Here is an 18,723-nt window from a genome sequence, read left to right as displayed (position 1 = left end):
AAGATCTGAGCTCTCCATAAACTGGCACTATGGTTTCTAGGAGTACCTCCATTATAAAGTCCACCATAATTATAAAAGATGGTCCATTCAATTTTCAAAGAATTCCAGTTCAATTCATTAGACACCACCCCCGCCCCCTGCCCCATGCAGCCTAATACGGCAAGGTGCCATGATAGGTGATAGAAGGAAAACCAGGTCCAGAGAGGCGGGCCCTGTGTTCTTAGTTCATGGTGCAGGGAGCCAGCAGTCATCCCATCAGGCAGACCGTGTAAACGGCCGAGTGCAGAGGCTTGGACATGCCTTGGGGTTCCAAGAAGAGACACTTTATGTCTGAATGGCGTTCTGGAAAGACTTAGGGAGAAGGTGATATCTGAAATTACTCAGGGCGGGTCGGCAGGGTTTCCAAAGGTGGAGGTGGGTGGAAGATGCAGAGCGTGAGCGGATGACGTGACGGCCAGCGAGGGTGGAATGGCACAGAGTGTTCTGGTTTGGCTGAGGAAAGGGTATAGATGTTAGAACTTTAATAACCACCTTAATCGTGTTGGTTATAACACACGCGCATTAGAGAAAATTTGGAAAATATATAAAAACACAAAAGGGAGCAACCAGAGGCAACTATTATTCTAATATTTTATTGCATTTCCTTCCAGACTGTGTATCTATCAATCTGTGTGAACATTTAAAAAAAACTTCTTTTTGATTATGACAATTGGAATACATACTTCTTGTGCAGAAATTTGGAAAATACTGGAAGACTATAAAGAAGAAAATAAAAGTCACCTGTAATCTTACTCAGAGTTAATAACCACTATTAACATTTTGATTTATCCCTTGAGTCTGTTTGTCAAAGTGTAAACAGACTAAACAAAACATGAACGTATTCTTCATACAGTTTAATATTTTGCTTTTTCCCCCTCAACATTATTTTGGATATTTTTACATGTAATCAGATAATCTTAGAAAAATGGATACATAGTACTGTACTCCAGATTACGGGTGGACCGTCATTTATTAAATACTTTCTCTACTTTTGAATGTTTAGGTTGTTTTAAATTTTTTATTATTATAAATAATGCTGTTAAAATATTTCTGGAAAATCAATATTTGCCAATTGAAAAATTTTTCCTACAACTGCTTCATAGGAGTGGAATCATAGGATTAAAAGGTGTTATTAATGCTTAAGACTCTTGCATGTTACCTACTCATGGTTTTTTTTTCTTTTTTTAAAAATTTATTTATTTATTTATGGCTGTGTTGGGTCTTCGTTTCTGTGCGAGGGCTTTCTCTAGTTGCGGCAAGCGGGGGCCACTCTTCATCGCGGTGCGCGGGCCTCTCACTGTCGCGGCCTCTCTTGTTGCGGAGCACAGGCTCCAGACGCGCAGGCTCAGTGGTTGTGGCTCACGGGCCCAGTTGCTCCGCGGCATGTGGGATCTTCCCAGACCAGGGCTCGAACCCGTGTCCCCTGCATTGGCAGGCGGATTCTCAACCACTGCGCCACCAGGGAAGCCCCCTACTCATGGTTTTAAAGAAGACAAAGGACACGTTGGAAAGTGTCTGTGACGGAGATTGACCTGAAAGCAATGGGTGGGAGTCAGGGAGCAAAGCTGAGGTGGGAGGACAGTTGAAGAGGCAGCAACTGGCCGGAAGCAGGCTGGTGATGGGAAAGGGATGAGAATATGAGGGACAGATAACAGGACACCAGGAGACTGTTGAGGCTGAGACACATAAAAGGGAAGAAAAATGGTGATTCTCGCCTTTCCTGTTAAGGGTCTGGGAAAATTCCAGTGTAATTAAAACAGAGACATCAGATGAAGATGCTGGCTTGGTTGGTTAATTAGGTATTAGATGTTTTGAATTCAAGGTGTCAGGGAGCCTTCCAGGTGGAGATACCCAGCAGGGAGTTGGAAATGCGTCTTTCTAAAGCTTTCTTAGGTGGATGGTCAGGGGTTAGACCTATGGGTTAAGAGCCATTTCCAAATAGAGGATATGTGGTTTGAACTATATAGAGAAAGGCTGCTTTAAATGCAGAAAAAGGAAAGTGTACCTTACAGCAAGTTAAAACGGGCAAGGTGACTTTGTGAGCTTGAGCTGTCAAACTGCAAACGAGTTGGGGAGGAGGGGTAGTATGTGATCTCAGAAGTGGGATGGCTGTGTCACACTCGCTCTCCCGTCTACCTTTCCGGGATCCTAGTCGTGGAGGTAACCCTGGAAATGATTGCGAACGTGGCTGTGTTCTGAGTAAAGTCTAAAAGTAGGGAAAAGAGCTGGAAGAGAGGGAATATTTGGACAAAATGTGAAAGGAACATGGGTGACTGCACACGTACTGTTGAAAGCCCAGCCTCCCTTTCGGTTTGCAGTCTGACGGGATGGAGCACTCTTCCTAACCCACCTGATGTCTGAAGGCTGTTACTCAGTGACACCCGTCGCAGGCAGAGCGGGAGAAGGGGGCGTGCTAGGGAGCAGAGCATAGAATGTACTAGGGAGCAGAACTTGTTCTAGCCAGTTTATGCAGAGTCCTGAGGCAGGGAAGTAAGACTGCCTTCAAATGTGCCAAAGTTGTAGTGATCAGCTTCTCATTTATTTTTAGAAAAACAGCATTTCAAAAATCACAGATCTTTACTCATCAGGTCAAAAATTGCAGTGTGAATGCAAAGGGCTTTTTGAAAATTTTGAAGTTTCTTTAAAGTTCTTTCTGAAGATTTCAGCTGAGCATCATAAATGCTAAGGGAAAATAAAGTAATTCCCAAAAGTATTAAAAAATCCCATAGCCACAGATAATATTCATGAGAAATGACTGGTAAAAAGTTTGAGTATAAATGCAGGAATCTTAAAGGTAACTCTAAATTTTAAAAAATCCAGCAGGAGTTTGGAAAATTTTTATCAAGTAACAAGTTTTAACGATTGTAGTCTGCAGACCGTTGGCATCAGTATCACCTTGGGATGAAATATTCTTTAAAGAACGATTTGGTTATATTCTGTAAAAGACACCTCTTATGCTCCAGGGCTCTGGTTCACCCGTCTCTTGCAGTAGGCCATAAAATAAGTCTCAACAGATTTCCAAAGAACACAATAAAGACCATGTTCTCTAAGTACAATGCATCAAAATGAAAAGCTAGTATAAGAAACAGGCCATATATTAGGAAACTAAATTGTACACCCTTAACTAATCCTTGAGTTAAAAGGAAGTAACTTGGAAATTATAAAATATTTTAAAAAGAATGATGAGGAAAGTACTGCATATTTAAATATGTGGGATGTATTTAAAGCAAAACTTAGAGGAAAATATATAGCCTTAAATACATTTATCAAAAAACAAGAACACTTGAAAATTAAATAAGCTAAGTATTCATATCAAGAAAGTAGGAAAGGAACAGACTAAAAAGTAAACTGTACAACAGGATAACCATAAAGAAAGAGCAGACATAGAAAACAAACCAAAAAAAAAAAGAGGATCAGTGAAAGCCAAGATTTGTTCTGTGATGAAAACGTCTAAAAACAGAAATAGAAATAGGAAAACTTGAATAAACACATAACAATGAGACAGTTAGTTTTTCCTAATCCCTGCCTTCTCCTCTCCAAAGACACAAGGTGTAGGTGGTTGAGAGAGTTTTACTGTAACTCCAAGGAACAAATAAATTTTTCTAATGCAACATTACATAGGAGAAAAAAAAAGAAGAAAAGAAATGTTAACCGGTCCATTTTATGAGGCCAATATAGCCTTGATTCTAATTCTGGACAAGATAGTATAAGGAAATAAAATTACGACGTATTTTCCTTATGAACATAAATGAAAAAAATTGAAATAACATATTAGGAAAAGTAATTCTTCAATATTAAAATGCATCATGAGTAGGTAAAGTTTACCGAAGGATGGTTCAGAAAAATTTATAAATGTAATATATTACTTTAAGAGATTACAGGATTTGGAAACCCTGTGATCATCTCAAAAGAATGCAAGCATTGTTAACACTCAAATCTCATTCATGGCAAAAAGCTCTTTCTTTACTACTAGGAATGGAAGGAAACTTTCCTAACCTGAAAAAAGAGTATCTGCTGAAAACCTACAGCTAACCTCATCCTTCTTGGAGCATTCTCTCTAACATTAGGATGAGACAAGGCTTCCCACCATCACCCCTGTTTTTCAGCATTGTGTGGAAGGTCCTAGCCAATGCAGTAAAATGAGATAAAAGAAGGAGAATAAGAATTGGACAGGGAGATATAAAACTGTTAAAATAGGTTAGAATCATCCTTGTCTCTCTGTTTCTCTCAAACCCTGCTTCCGACCTGTCAGGAAATCCTCTTGGTTCTACAAAAAGTATCCCAAATCTGATGCTGACTTGTGACTTCCCCAGCTATTCCCAGGTCTGACCCACCAGTATCTCTCACTCGGGCTATAGCAGTAGTTTCCTGAGCATTCCCTGCTTCTGAGGTTAGTCCACTCCAGTCTGTTCTCAGCAGAGAACAGCCAGAGTGAACCCTGTAAAACATGAGTTATGTCATTCCCCTCTCCTGCCCAGAACTCAGCCATGGCTATTCATTTCCCTCAGAGTAAAATCCAAAGTCCTTACAGTAGCCCCCGAGGCCCTACACGAGCCGGCTTACCTGATCTATGTCCCGCTGCTTGCCCCTGCTCACTCCACCCAAGCCATCCTGGCTTCTTTCCTGCCACTTAAGCATAGCAGGCATGTTCTTGGTGCCTTTGTAGTGATGCTTTTCTCTGCCTGGAACACCGCGTACCCCAGATAACTGAATGGGTGACCTCCTTACTGCCTTCAAGTCTTTATTGAAGTCACCATCTCTTTGAGGTCCACCCCAAGACCTTATTTAATATTGCACCTTCCCCAGCACTCCTGATCCCTCTGACTCTGTTCTACTTTTCTTTTCTTTTTCTTTTTTTTTTCTTTTTCTTTTTTTAATAGCTCTTTACCTCTTACTTGCTATATCGTGTGCTTATTTATTATTTTTAGTGTATATTATTTGTCTTTTGCCACTAGAGTGTAAGCTCTGTAAGAGGTTAGGATCTTTGTTTTGTTCACTCATGTATTCCATGTGCCGAGAGCACTTCTTGGCACATGGTAGGCAATGAATAAATATTTATTGAATACGTGAATGAAGGGCAGTGTGTTATTAGTGCAGGAACAGACAATGAATGGAATATAACAGATAGCCCAGAAACAGGATCACTCATAATGATGTAGGATAGAGATGACATTAGAGATAAGTAAGGAAGTAATAGATTATTTAATAAATAATAATTTATTTTGGATACTTGGCTATCCATATAGAAAAAAGTAAATTGAATTCCTACTTCATAACGTACACAAAAAATTATTTCCAGATGGATTAGCAACCTAAAGTGAAGATCAAAACTTTAAAAGTTCTGAAAATATAGGATACTGTCTTTATGACTTTAATGTATAGAAAGAGTTCTTATGCATTATATACAAAAAGCACAAATTATAAAGGAAAATATAGAGAAATTTAACTACAATTAAAATTTTAAATACTTGCACGACAGTAGGCATCATAAATGAAGGTAAAAGGCACATCAGATACAAGATGATATCTGCAAACATAAAATTGACAAAAGAATTAGTGTTCTGAATATATAAAAACTCCAACAAATCAACAAGAAAAATATAATAAGCTAATAGGAAAATAGACAAAAGCAATTTACAAAAGAGAAAACATGAATGGCCAGTATACAATATGAAAAGATGTTTAACCTTACTGGTAATTAGCCAAGTATATGTTAAAATCACAATGAGGTAAAATTCTGAAACATCTCATTGGCTAAAATTTATATAACTTGTAACACCAAATGTTTTCAAGGCCCAAGAGAGATCTCCTACACTGCTTGTGGGTCAGTTCCACCTGGCAAGCTCTTTTTGCTTGCTTGTCCCTGGACGCAAGGAGCCAGAGTGCCTAGGCGACAGCAGCAGCATATAATTCAGTGGACTCTTGCTGTGTCCCCTGATGAACCTGTACCCTTTTGGGGACCAGGACCTCTAACTCTACCTACAGAGCCAAGAGTTCTGGGACAGGAAGTACAAAGTCTCCCAATGGGTCATTAGGAATGATGGTAAGTGGAGCCAATCCTGTTTTCACCCCTTTTTTCTAATACATGTATTTTTCTTTTTTGGGACACAGTACCCCAGTATCTTTGGGGTCATTGATTCCCTGCATATTTAGTGTTCCGAAAGTTAGCACTGTACCGTCACAGAGAATTGTCCCTGAACTGGTGCTGCAACTGTGCCTCGGGGATGTTCCAGTGCTTAATCAGAACGGCAGCTTCTGGGTGGTGTGGTATATAATAAGATAGGTGGAAACTGTAGTCATGGGTTCATTGCTGCATCTTTTGTGCTGTAAACCGGGTCTCCTGGTCTGAAACAGTGTTATATGTAACAGTAGTTGGCTGAGATTCTGAAAGCAGGAGAGTGAAACCCACACTTGGAATATGTCTGTTACTGTGAGAACAAACCACCGGCCCTTTCAGCATGGAAGGAACCCAGGGTTTCCCCTTTGCCACCTAGTGGTTGGTTGTTCCCCTTGAGAAATGGTGCTGTACCAGGTGCTTGGAGATGATATTTGGTGATGGCAATAGTGCATAAAACTTGGTAAGTGGGAGTCCACTGTTGTGCCAATGTTGACTCCATCTCTGCCACCATGGCCACTTTGTTCCTGTGCCCATCATGCCAGTACTGGGGTGGCCAATGGAACAGGCTGACCAGGCTGACCAACAAAGCCAGGTCACTTTGTCAGCTTTGTTGTTTAGTGCCTCTTTCTTGGTGGGTGCCCGCTGACTGGCTTTAACATGTGATGCAGATATCTTCATAGCACATACTCACTCCTAGGTCCATCCACATGTTTCTACCTCAGATTTCCTTGTTCCTGATCTTTCAGTATTTTTGTTTCTGGATTCTCACTAGCCAGCCAAGCCATTTTCTAAAGGCTTGATTTCTAAAGTTGGGCTATTTTCCTTCCACATGAAGTGGGTAACTGGTGCACTGTTTGAAGGTCACCAGTTGGGAGGATTTTCCTTTATCACTATTTATTATGGCCACTCCTGAGTGAGACTACATTGTGGCTGCTATGAATTTTTGGCTTGCATCTGTACATAGTAAGCCAACCATTTATAAACCAAAATCCAACCTTTTTCTTGTCCTTCAGCTGGTTGTATAGCATCCCCTTACATCCATAGGTGTGAACTGAGGGAGTGGTTTTGGTGCAACCCTGGTGGACGCTGTGGGAGTCTGGCTACTTATTCCTACAAGACCACTTGGTCCTGCTTATGTATGATTCCACACGCACAGCTTCTATCTTGTGATGGATTGCTGTTGCACTCTTTTGACATTATGATTTGGTGGGTCTCACAAGACTTAGATTTCGGTGGGCAGTTTTAGCCACATGGTCTCATAGCTGGGCACTCTGCAGTAAGTATCACTAGTACCCAAGTGATGGTCTTGAGGTACCTATTCTCATTTAAAGAAATGAGCCTTCTTGGAGAAATGGCTGATTCCAGACATGGGGTAGGAAATATACAAGCCTGGAACATCCTGTCATACCAGATAGCTAGGAAGCAATAAGAGACTATTGAGAGTATTTCAAAAGGGACTCAGGAGACAATTTGAAGAGGCTCTCCCTAGCCAAAGATATGACAGGTAGAGCTTACAAGAGAGAGGTAATTGAAAGGGTGAAACATATCAAATATGTTTAAATAAATGCGTTTATAATGATGTTTTAAAAACTAGTTGGTCGGACTTCCCTGGTGGCACAGTGGTTAAGAATCCGCCTGCCAATGTAGGGCACACAGGTTCAAGCCCTGGTCTGGGAAGATCCCACATGCCGCGGAGCAACTAAGCCTGTGTGCTACAACTACTGAACCTGCACTCTAGAGCCCATGAGCCACAACTACTGAGCCCGCATGCCACAACTACTGAAGCCTGTGCACCTAGAGCCCATGCTCCACAGCAAGAGAAGCCACTGCAATGAGAAGCCTGTGCACTGCAACAAAGAGTAGCCCCCGCTCGCTGTAACTAGAGATAGCCTGCGCACAGCAACAAAGACCCCATGCAGCCATAAATAAATAAAAAAAATCTTTAAAAAAAAACCGAATTGGTCAACCTTGGAGTGGGCAAGTTCATCATCTTGAAGACTGCTAAGTAAATGGACATACTCCAACATTTATCTTCCCTTTATTTTATGAACTGTACCACTGAGTAACAAAATAATAGTTGAGGGGAAGCTTTTCACTATAAAGGTATTTCAACTAATGAATGAAAAAGAAGTGAGAGAATTGAAAATCACCATTTTGCAGCTCTCAAGGAATTAACACATCTAAGCATTGAGCATCAGTAGATGCTAACATCACAAAAAGAGAGACGGCCAGACATTATGTGCTTCCTGATCAAAGAACATAGAAACCAGTCTGTAAAGACTGGAAGAAGTGTTTGCTCCTTCAAATGCACAGACCGTAGAATGTATATATGTATAACTGAATCACTTTGCTGTACAGCAGAAATGAACACAACATTGTAAGTCAACTATACTTCAATAAAATAAAATTTTGAAAAATGCACAGACACTAATGCAAGGCTACATGGATCATGAAGAATCAGGCAAACATGACACCGCCAAAAGAAATGAATACAGCTCCAAAGGCAAAGAAACGGAGATCTGTGCTTTGCCTGACAACAAATTCAAAATAATCACCTTAAAGAAATTGAATGAAATGCAAGAGAACACAGGTAGACAACTAAACAAAATCAAGAAAATGATGCATGAATAAAGTGAAAAGTTCAATAAAGAAATAAAACCATAAAAAGAGCTAAACAGAATTATTGGAGCTGAAGAATACAATGGAATGTTGAAGTTCAGTAGGGAACTTCAACAACAGATTTGTTCATGTAGAAGAATGAATCAGTGAACGCAAAGACAAATCATTTGAAATTAGCTAGTTAGAGGAACAAAAAGGACAAAGAATGAAAAAGAGTGAAGAAAGCTTATGCGAATTATGTGATACCCTCAAGTGTTTGAAAATTTCTATCATGGGAGTCCTAGAAGGAGAAGAGAGAGAGAAAGGGGTGAAAAGATTATTTAAAGAAATAATAGCTGAAAACTTCGCAAGTCTTGGGAGTGATAATGACATGCAAGTATAGGAAGCTCAAAGGACCCCAAGCAGGATCAACCCAAAGAACATTACTCTGAGATACACTGTAATTAAAATGTTAAAAGTCAAAGGCAAGGATAGAATTTTGAAAGCAGCAAGAGAAAAATGACTTGTCCTATGCAAGGGGATCTCCATGAGGCTATCAGTGGATTTCTCTGCAGAAACCTTGCAGACCAGTAGATGGTGGGATGGTATATTCAAAGTGCTGAAAGAAAAAACTGCCAGATAAGAATACTATACCAAACAAAACTGTCCTTCAGAAATGAAGAGTTAAAGACATTCCCAGATAAACAAAAGCTATGGGAGTTCATCACCACTAGACCTGCCTTACAAGAAATGTTAAGAGAGTTCTTCAAGTCGAAATGAAAGGATGCTAAGTAAACAACGTGAAAATATATAAAAGTATAAAACTGACTGGCAAAGGTAAAAATGCAGTCAAATGCAGAACACCCTAATTCTGTAATGGAGGTGTGTAAATCACTTTAACTCTAGTAGAAAAGTTAAAAACCAATAATATTAAAAATAACTATAGCTGTAGTAACTTATTACCAGATGAACAATATAAAAAAATGTAAAGTGTGACATCAATAGCATAAAATGTGAAGCAAAGAGAAGTAAAAGTATAGAGTTTTTGTACGTAATCGAAGCTAAGTTATCAGCTTAAAATAGACTATTATATCTATAAGATGTTTAATGTAAGCCTTATGGTAACCACAAAGGAAAAAACCTATAGTAGTTACACAAAAGACAAAGGTATTAAAGAATACCATTACAAAAGACAAATTATGAAGGAAGACAGTAAGAGAGGAAAAAGAAAAAAGGAAGTAAAAAAAAAGGCAGTCAGAAAATAATGAGTAAAATGGCAATAGAAAGTTCTTACCTATCAATAATTACTTTAAACATAGATGAACTAAATTCTTCATTCAAAAGACACATAGTGGCTGAATGGATTAAAAAAAAAACAGTATTCAACAATATGCTGCCTATAAGAGACTCACACTAGCTTTAAGTACACAAATAGGTAGAAAGCAAAGAGATGGAAAAAGATACTCCATGCAAATGGTAACCAACAGATAACAGGAGTGACTATACTTATATCAGATAAAATAAACTTTCGTTCAAAATTGGTCACAAGAGACAAAGAAGGTGACTACACAGTGGCAAAGGGATTAATTCATCAAGAGGATATAACAATTGTAAATATGTTTATACAGCATTGGAACATCTAAATATTTAAGGCAAATATTAACAGAACTGAAGGGAGAAATAGGCAGCAATAAAATAATAGTAGGAGACTTCAATACTCCTCTTTTAACATCCGGTAGATCACCCAGACAGAAAATTAATAAGAAAACAGAAGATCTGAATAACACTAGAAACTAAGTATAACTGACAAGACATATACAGAATATTCCATCCAACAGCACCAGAATACACATTCTTTGCAAGCACACATGGAATATTCTCCAGGGTCGATTATATATTGGGCCACAAAGCAAGCCTTAACAAATTTAAGAAAACTGAAATCACATCTAGTATGTTTTCCAAACACAACAGTATGAAAGTGGAAATAAATAACAGGAGGAAAACTGAAATATTCAAAAGTAGTGGAAATCAAACTGTACACTCCTGAGTTAAAGAAGAAATCAAAAGGGAATTCAAGAAAGTATTTTGAGACAAATGAAAATGAAAACACAAATACCAAAACTTATAGGATGCAGTTAAAACATTCCCAAGAGGGAAGCTTATAGTGATAAATGCATACATTGAAGAAAAAGAAATATCTCAAATAAACAACCTTACTTTACACCTTAAGGATTTAGAAAAAAATAATCTAAGCCCAAAGTTACCAGAAGGAAGGAAATAATAAAGATCACAGCAGAAGTAAATGAAATCAAGACTAGAAAGAAAACTGAAAAAAATCATTGAACTTAAGAGTTGGTTTTTTGAAAAAGATAAACAGAATTGATAAACCTTTAGCTAGACTAACCAAGAATAAAGGAGAGAGGGCTCAAATAAACAAAACTATAAATGAGACATTACAACTGATAGCACAGAAATACAAAGGATCATAAAAGACTGCTGTGAAAAAGTATACACCAACAAATTGGATAACCTAGAAGAAATGGATAAGTGCCTAGAAACATACAACCTACCAAGACTGAATCATGAAGACAGAAAATCTGAGCAAACCAATTAAGGAGACTGAGATAGTAATAAAAAAACCTACCCCTTCAGAAAGACCCAGGACCAGATATCTTCACTGGCAAATTCTGCCAAACATTTAAAGAAGAATTAACACTAGTCCTCAAACTCTTCCAAAAAAACTGAAGAGGAGGGGACAGTCTCAAACTAATTTTATGAGGCCATCATTACCCTGATATAAAAGCCAGATAAAGATGCTACAAGAGAAGAAAACTGTAAGCCAGGATCACTGAATAATGTAGATGCAAAAATTCTCAACAAAATATTAGCAAACCAAATTCAACAGCATATTAGAAGGATCACACACCATGATCAAGCAGGATTTATCCCTGGGATGCAAGGATGGGTCAACAGCTGCAAATCAGTAAATGAGATATATCACATTAATAGAATGAAGGATAAAAATCATGACTCTCAATAGATGCAGAGAAATCGTTTGCCAAAATTCAACACCCTTTCATGACAAAAGCTCTCAAACAAATTTGAGAGGTATAGGAGAAACATACTTCAATGTAATAAAGGCCAAATATGACAGACCCACAGATAATGTCATAGTCAGAGGTGAAAAGCTGAAAGCTTTTCTGTTGGGATCAGCAACAAGACACTCTCTATACTCCTATTCAACATAATACTGGAAATCTGATCCAGGGCAATTAGGCAAGAAATGGAAATTAAAGGTATCCTATCATAAAGGAAGAAGTAAAATTGTCTGTCGATGACATGATCTTATATATAGAATACCCTAAAGACTTCACCAAAAAACTGTTAAAAGTTATCAATGAATTCAGTAAAGTTACAGTAATGCAACATATGAAAATCAGTTGCATTTCCATACAGTAAAAATGAAATATCTGAAAGAGAAATAGAGAAAACAATCTCACTCACAATAGCATCAAAAGCAATAAAATAATCAGGAATAAATTTACCCAAAGAAGTGACAAATATTTATACTGTAACCTATAAGACATTGATGAAAGAAATTGAAGAAGACACAAATAAGAGGAGAGATATCTCATGTTCATGGATTGGAAAGATTAATATTGTTAAAATGTCCATACTACCCAAGGCCATTCTATAGATTAAATGTAATTCCACATCAAACCCAATATCAAAATTCCAATGGCATTTTTTACAGAAATAGAAAAAATAATCCTAAAATTTGTATGGAACCAAAAAAGATCCCAAAGAGCCAAATCAATTTTGAGAAAGAAGAACAAAGCTGAAGGCATCACACTTCCTGATTTCAAATTATACTACGAAACTATAGTCATCAAAACAATATGTTACTGCAATAAAAACAGACACATAGACCAATGAAATAGAATAGAATAGAATAGAATAGAATAGAATAGAATAGAGAGCCCGAAAATAAACTCATGCATATATGGTCAACTAACACTTGACAATGGAGCCAAGAATACTCAGTGGGGAAAAGTCTATTAAATAAATGATGTTGAGAGAAATGGATATTCACATGCAAAAAAATGGACCCCTATCTCACACCACTCACAAAAATTAACTTGAAATGAATTGAAGACTTGAATGTAAAGATCTGAGACCATAGAACTCCTAGAAGGAAACATAGAGAAAAAAAACTCCTTGACATTGGCCTTGGCAATGATATTTTGGATATGACACCAAAAGCACAAGCAGCAAAGTGAAAATAAACAAGTGACATTACATCAAACTAAAAAGCTTATGCACAGCCACAGAAACAGCAGAATGAAGAAGCAATGGAATGGAGAAAATATTTGCAAACCATGTATCAGATAAGGGGTTAATATCCAAAATATATAGGGAACTCATACAATTCAATAACCCCCCCTCAAAAAAAAACCTCCAAATTATCTGATTGAAAATGGCAGAGGACCTGAATAGACATTTTTCTAAGAAGACTTACAAATGGTCAAGTACATGAAAAGATGCTCAACATCACTGATCATCAGGGAAATGCAAATCAAACCCACAATGAGATATCACTTCACATCTGTTAGAATGGCTACTGCTGAAAAGGCAAAAGATAACAAGGATGGCAAGGATGTGGAGAAAAGAGAACCCTAGTGCACTGTTGGTGGGAATGTAAATTGGTAAAGCCATTATGGAAAACAGAATGGAGGTTCCTCAGAAATTAGAAATAGAACTACCGAATAATCAAGCAATCCCACTTCTGGGTATATATCCAAAGGAAATGAAATCAGTATCTCGAAGAGATATCTGCACTCCCATGTTCATTCCAGCATTATCAGCCATAGCCAAGAGATGGAAACAACCTAAGTGGCTATTAACAGACTAATGGATAAAGATGGTGTGCTATTGATGTGTATATAAATATGTATATGTATGTGTGTGTGTGTATACACACACACACACACACATATAAACATAATGTAATATTAGCCATAAAAAACAAAGGAATTCTGTCATTTGTGACAATGTGGGTAGACCTTTAGGGCATTATCCTAAATGAAGTAAGTCATACAGAGAAAGACAAATTCTGTATAATTTCACTTACATTGGAAGCTAAAAAAACAGACAAATTCATAGAACAGAGAGTAGAATGGTGGTTTCCAGAGGTTGTTGGGGAAATTGTTTACAAACTTCCAGTTATAAGATGAGTAAGTTCTGGGGATCTAATATTCATCATGGTGACTATAGTTAATGATACTGTACTTTATAGTTGACAGTGGCTAAGAGAGTAGATTTTAAATATTCTCACTACAAAACATTGTAATTGTGTGAGGTGATAAATGTGTTAACTAACCTTATTGTTTTAATTATTTCACAGTATATATGTGTGTCAAATATGTGATGACGTTATAAATGTCATATGTCAATTATATACCAATAAAGCTGGAAAAAAACTTTTAAAAAGTTAAAAAAATTACATAGTACCACCTATAGTTTTGCCAAAGGATGAAACCTGAGGTTGATCACGCCTCTGGATCCAGCAGCAAATTTGCAGGAAATATTGAGGATAGAGGAACAAGTTGAATTGCACCACAAGAATGCAATTGGCAAAATCCACGCTGTGGGAAATTCTGCAGGTCAAGTGGCTCATGTTTTCTTCAATAGAGAAATTAAAAGGAAAAGAATGGGGGAACCTGTCAATTGAAAGAACTTTAAAGACATAATCAGATTTTTAAAAATGAGCAAGACCGAAGTATAGTATCAGGATGGATAACTTGAGTGATAAAAATATAAAGAAGCATAAGGAAGTGAATACTATAAAATTCAGACAGTGGTTAGTTTTGGGGGGAGGAAGGGAGTTGTGACTGGGGTGTAATACAGGGAGGTATGTCTCGGGTGGGTGGCAAAGTTCTAAATCTTGACCTGGGTGGTGGTTAGTAGGCCATCTGAGTAATAATAGACATTGAATTTTGCATCTGTTTTGTGTGGTTTTTCTGTATCTGTTTTACTTTATAATAAAAGGTTAAAATATAAAATATTTTAAATAAAATAGTGCACACTACATCTTCTTTGATGATATTCATGTTGTTTACTAGACTACTGTAAATTCTGAGAAATTCTGCCATTAATAAACCTTGCTTTGTTTAAACACACACACACTCGAAGCCAAATAAAAGAATGCTTAGGTTATACTGGAAGCCACTAGATAAAACATCTGATTGCTTCAAGGAGGAGTTTTATTCTTAGAGCTACTGCTTATCCTAAGTTAAGTACCTTTCTAAAAATTTTGACATTGGTTATATAACAGTTCCCTGGAGGATTATTTCAGCCACACATGGCCCCCCTTGGAGACCTTTGTCCAGCTGGAGCTAGTTCATTCTCCCTGCTATCAGAGGTCTTATCTTGATCCTTATTAAACATAAAAGGGGGTTAAATATCTCTCTACCTGCAATAAATTTTTGTTTGGTCATTTTAAGTTTTATATCACGAGGATGTAGTGAAGACGTAAAAGATACAGACTGGGGCTGTCTGTGTGGTACTGTAGACAATGGTCAGGATAGGCTGGTTGCTAAAATAGCTCGTTATATACCATGTGTGGAGAATACTGAAGGCGTGCAGTACTCTTCGGTACCATCACTTAGTCGCTGTGAGATACAGAAATATTTTATTCGGTGAACTCCTCATATTTCTGAACTTCAGGGGCTACGGTGCCTCAGCTTGGCACACCGCACGGCTCCTGGATGCCTTTGTGGCCTTTTATGTTCAGTAATGCTGCCCAGCTCCTTTTCTACCTGTCCTTCTCCAGAGATGCCCTGTCATCATTCCTGTGATGGTTAATTTTATGTGTCGACTTGACTTGGCTAAGGGATGCCCAGAAAGCTGGTGAAACGTCATTTCTGGGTGTGTCTGTGAGCGTTTCTGGAAGAGATTAGCATATGAGTCAGTACACTGAGTAGATCAACCTCACCAGTGCGGGTGGGCATCGTCCAGTCCACTGAGGGTCTGCACAGAACCAAATGGCAGAGGGAGGGTGAATTCACTCTCTTTGCTTGAGCTGGGACACCCATCTCCTCCTGTCCTTGAGCGTCAGTGCTCCTGGTTATCAGGCCTTCAGACTTAGACTGGGATTCACATCATTGGTTCTCAGGCTTTCAGGTTTGGACTAGAATTATAGTACCACCTTTCCTGGGCCTCCAGCTTGCAGACTCATGGGACTCCTCAGCCTCCGTAACTGTGGGAGCCAATTCATCATAATGAATCTCTCTGTATATATATATTTGTATAAATCCTGTTGGTTCTGTTTCTTTGGAGAACACTGAATAATATGATTCCTCATCCCAGGAATGCAGGGAAGTAAAATGAGCAGTGAATCCTTGTTTCAGAGACTTGAGGATAGTCAATTTTTATAAATACTCAGTAAATATTTAGTTATATTCACTAGCAGCAAACAATTCACTTGTAAACAGGAAAAATGGTATCTAGTGGTGTGTAACTTGAACAATGCATATGCTTATGTTTTTCCTTGAATTTTTTTCTTTCCCTTAAAAAATGTATGTATTTTTTGTTCTTAAAGTAATGTAGGGACTTCCCTGGTGGCACAGTGGTTAAGAATCCACCTGCCGATGCAGGGGACACGGGATCGAACCCTGTTCCAGGAAGATCCCTCATGCCACGGAGCAACCCAGCCCGTGCACCACAACTACTGAGCTCACGTGCCACAACTAGTGAACCCCGCGTGCCTAGAGCCCATGCTCTGCAACAAGAGAAGCCACCGCAATGAGAAGCCTGTGCACCACAATGAAGAGTAGCCCCCGCTCACCTCAACTAGAGAAAGCCCGCACGCAGCAATGAAGACCCAACACAGCCAAAAAAAAAAAAAAATTCCTGGCTTCTGAAAAAATAAATAAAATAAAGTAATGTAAATCTATTACATACAAACTTGAAAAATGAAAAAAATATTTGTATATTCTCACTGCTGTAATATAATCATGATTATGATTTTATATATTTCTTTCTAGTCTATTTTGGTATGAATTTTTTTCATAGTTTTGTAATAAAAACATGCATATAACTGTGATTTTCCCTTTTAAATTTAGCCTTAGGTAATTATGATATAATTATATACATATTTCCATATTGCATTGTTATCACAATAGTAATTTTTTTACTGCATTAAACTTCATCATTTGGCTCCATCATATTTTTTAACTGTTAACCTACTTTTGGTTAGTATGTTTCCCATCACAGTTGAGCAAATATATTTTTTATAATGTATAACATCGTGCACATTTCTTTTTGGTTGTTGCTCTGAATTCTTAAAGTAGTATATTAACAAGTGTCAAGAATTTCAGTAAACTTCTATCTAATTTTTCTTTTAGCTCTGTCATCGAATCTAGCAAATCTAGTGATTGTTAAAGTAGGAGGAATATATTAATTTGCCAACTGTTGTTCTACCCACGATCTTAATTATATATGACTTAATAAAGCCATGTAAAACTTGAGTGAGGCAGAAATCTTGTTTACATCTAGGAATTGACCACAGAATAGCAGTTGTGGACAGTTTAGAAACTCATGGTAGAAAAATGAAGATTCTTTATTTGGAGCCCAGGAAAAGTAATGCAGCATTTTAGATGTGTGTAAGTACGTGCATCCTTGGGAGGTGGTTCTTAGTTTTCATCATATGTTCAGAGGAATCCAATAACTAACCACTGGTGTGAGCACGATGTTTGCTAGGTGAATGGAATGCCATTTTTGTGAGTTTCTTTATCTGTTGTTCCCTCTTTCCCTGCCTTCCCCTGTCTCTCTTTCCTTATTCATTATGTTCAGTACTCGGACTCAGAAAAAGGTTCTTTTTGGTGAGCAGTGATTTATCCCATGAAAGTTTCTAATGACTTCAAAAATGTAAAAAAACTGAACACATGTGAAATCGTTAATCAAATACTGTGTCAATCTGTTTTGATTTGGGGAAGTTTTCCCATTTAAATCAGTAATTTAGTGTTACCTTCCTTTGTTAGAATTTTTAAAGAAAGCACGACCAGGATGCTGATCATTAAATAAATTTCTACTATTCCTACAACTTACTATGTTTTGACAAGTCCATAATGAACTGAGTGTGGAAATCATTCATCAAATGCAGTTATTCTTTTGCTGTGTTATTTCAAAAGGTATAGCTTTACTAACTCCACTAAAATTTGAGGCTTTCTAAGTTTTTGTACAACTAAAGCAAAGAGACATTCTGTGAAAATAACTTTAAATAAAATTCTTTTTAGATGTTAAAAACTCTACTTCTTTAAAAGATAAAATCTTAGTCATTTTTGATTACCAGATGACAGGAACAACTTCTCTTTTCTAGTGTAACAGGGCTTCTGATATGCAATGACCACCTTGTTTTTGATAAAGGACTAATCAGTATCATATTTTTTCTTAGGAATGGGCTGTTTCTGGGGAGCTGAAAGGAAATTCTGGACCCTGAAAGGAGTATATTCAACTCAAGTTGGTTATGCAGGAGGCTACACTCCCAATCCTACTTATGAAGAAGTCTGCTCAGGTAGGAAGAATTTGCTGTATCATATAAGGAACAAGGACGGACTTGTCCCTGTTGGCGGATGACAGGATCTTTAAAACGGAAATAATTTTTTTGTGTGTTTTCTCAGTCTTCTCTTGCCCATTTCTATAAATATACTTGCTGGCCTTTCACTTCATATTTTTAGAAGATAATAGCCTTCCTACAGAATGTGTCATTTAGCTTTTGTTGCAGAAAAATCACCCTGAAACTTAATCGCTAAAGCAATCATTTGTTACCTTATGATTCTGTGGGTCAGCAATTTAGACTAAGCTCAGCCTGGTGGTTCTTCTGCTGGTTTCATCTGGGTTCATTCATGTGATTCCAGTCAACTGGTGGGTTGCCTGGGGGCTAGTTGGTCTTTGATGGCTTCGCTCAT

General features: G+C 37.7%; 1 protein-coding gene across 8 annotated transcripts in view; it reads left to right on the top strand.

Annotated features, from left to right (window-relative positions):
- The window catches only part of MSRA (methionine sulfoxide reductase A), a 380,733-nt gene that overhangs the window by 166,562 nt on the left and 195,448 nt on the right, over positions 1-18,723 (top strand). For all 8 annotated transcript variants that reach the window (XM_082402909.1, XM_082402905.1, XM_082402904.1 and 5 more), the window contains exon 3: positions 18,210-18,329. In XM_082402909.1, the coding sequence (XP_082259035.1) occupies positions 18,210-18,329 (120 nt within the window). The remainder of the gene's footprint in view (positions 1-18,209; positions 18,330-18,723) is intronic.

The sequence above is a fragment of the Balaenoptera borealis genome (genome assembly GCF_965194805.1).
Source record: "Balaenoptera borealis genome assembly, chromosome: 8".
Taxonomy (NCBI): Eukaryota; Metazoa; Chordata; class Mammalia; order Artiodactyla; family Balaenopteridae; genus Balaenoptera; species Balaenoptera borealis.
This window is presented reverse-complemented; position numbering and strand designations above follow the sequence as displayed.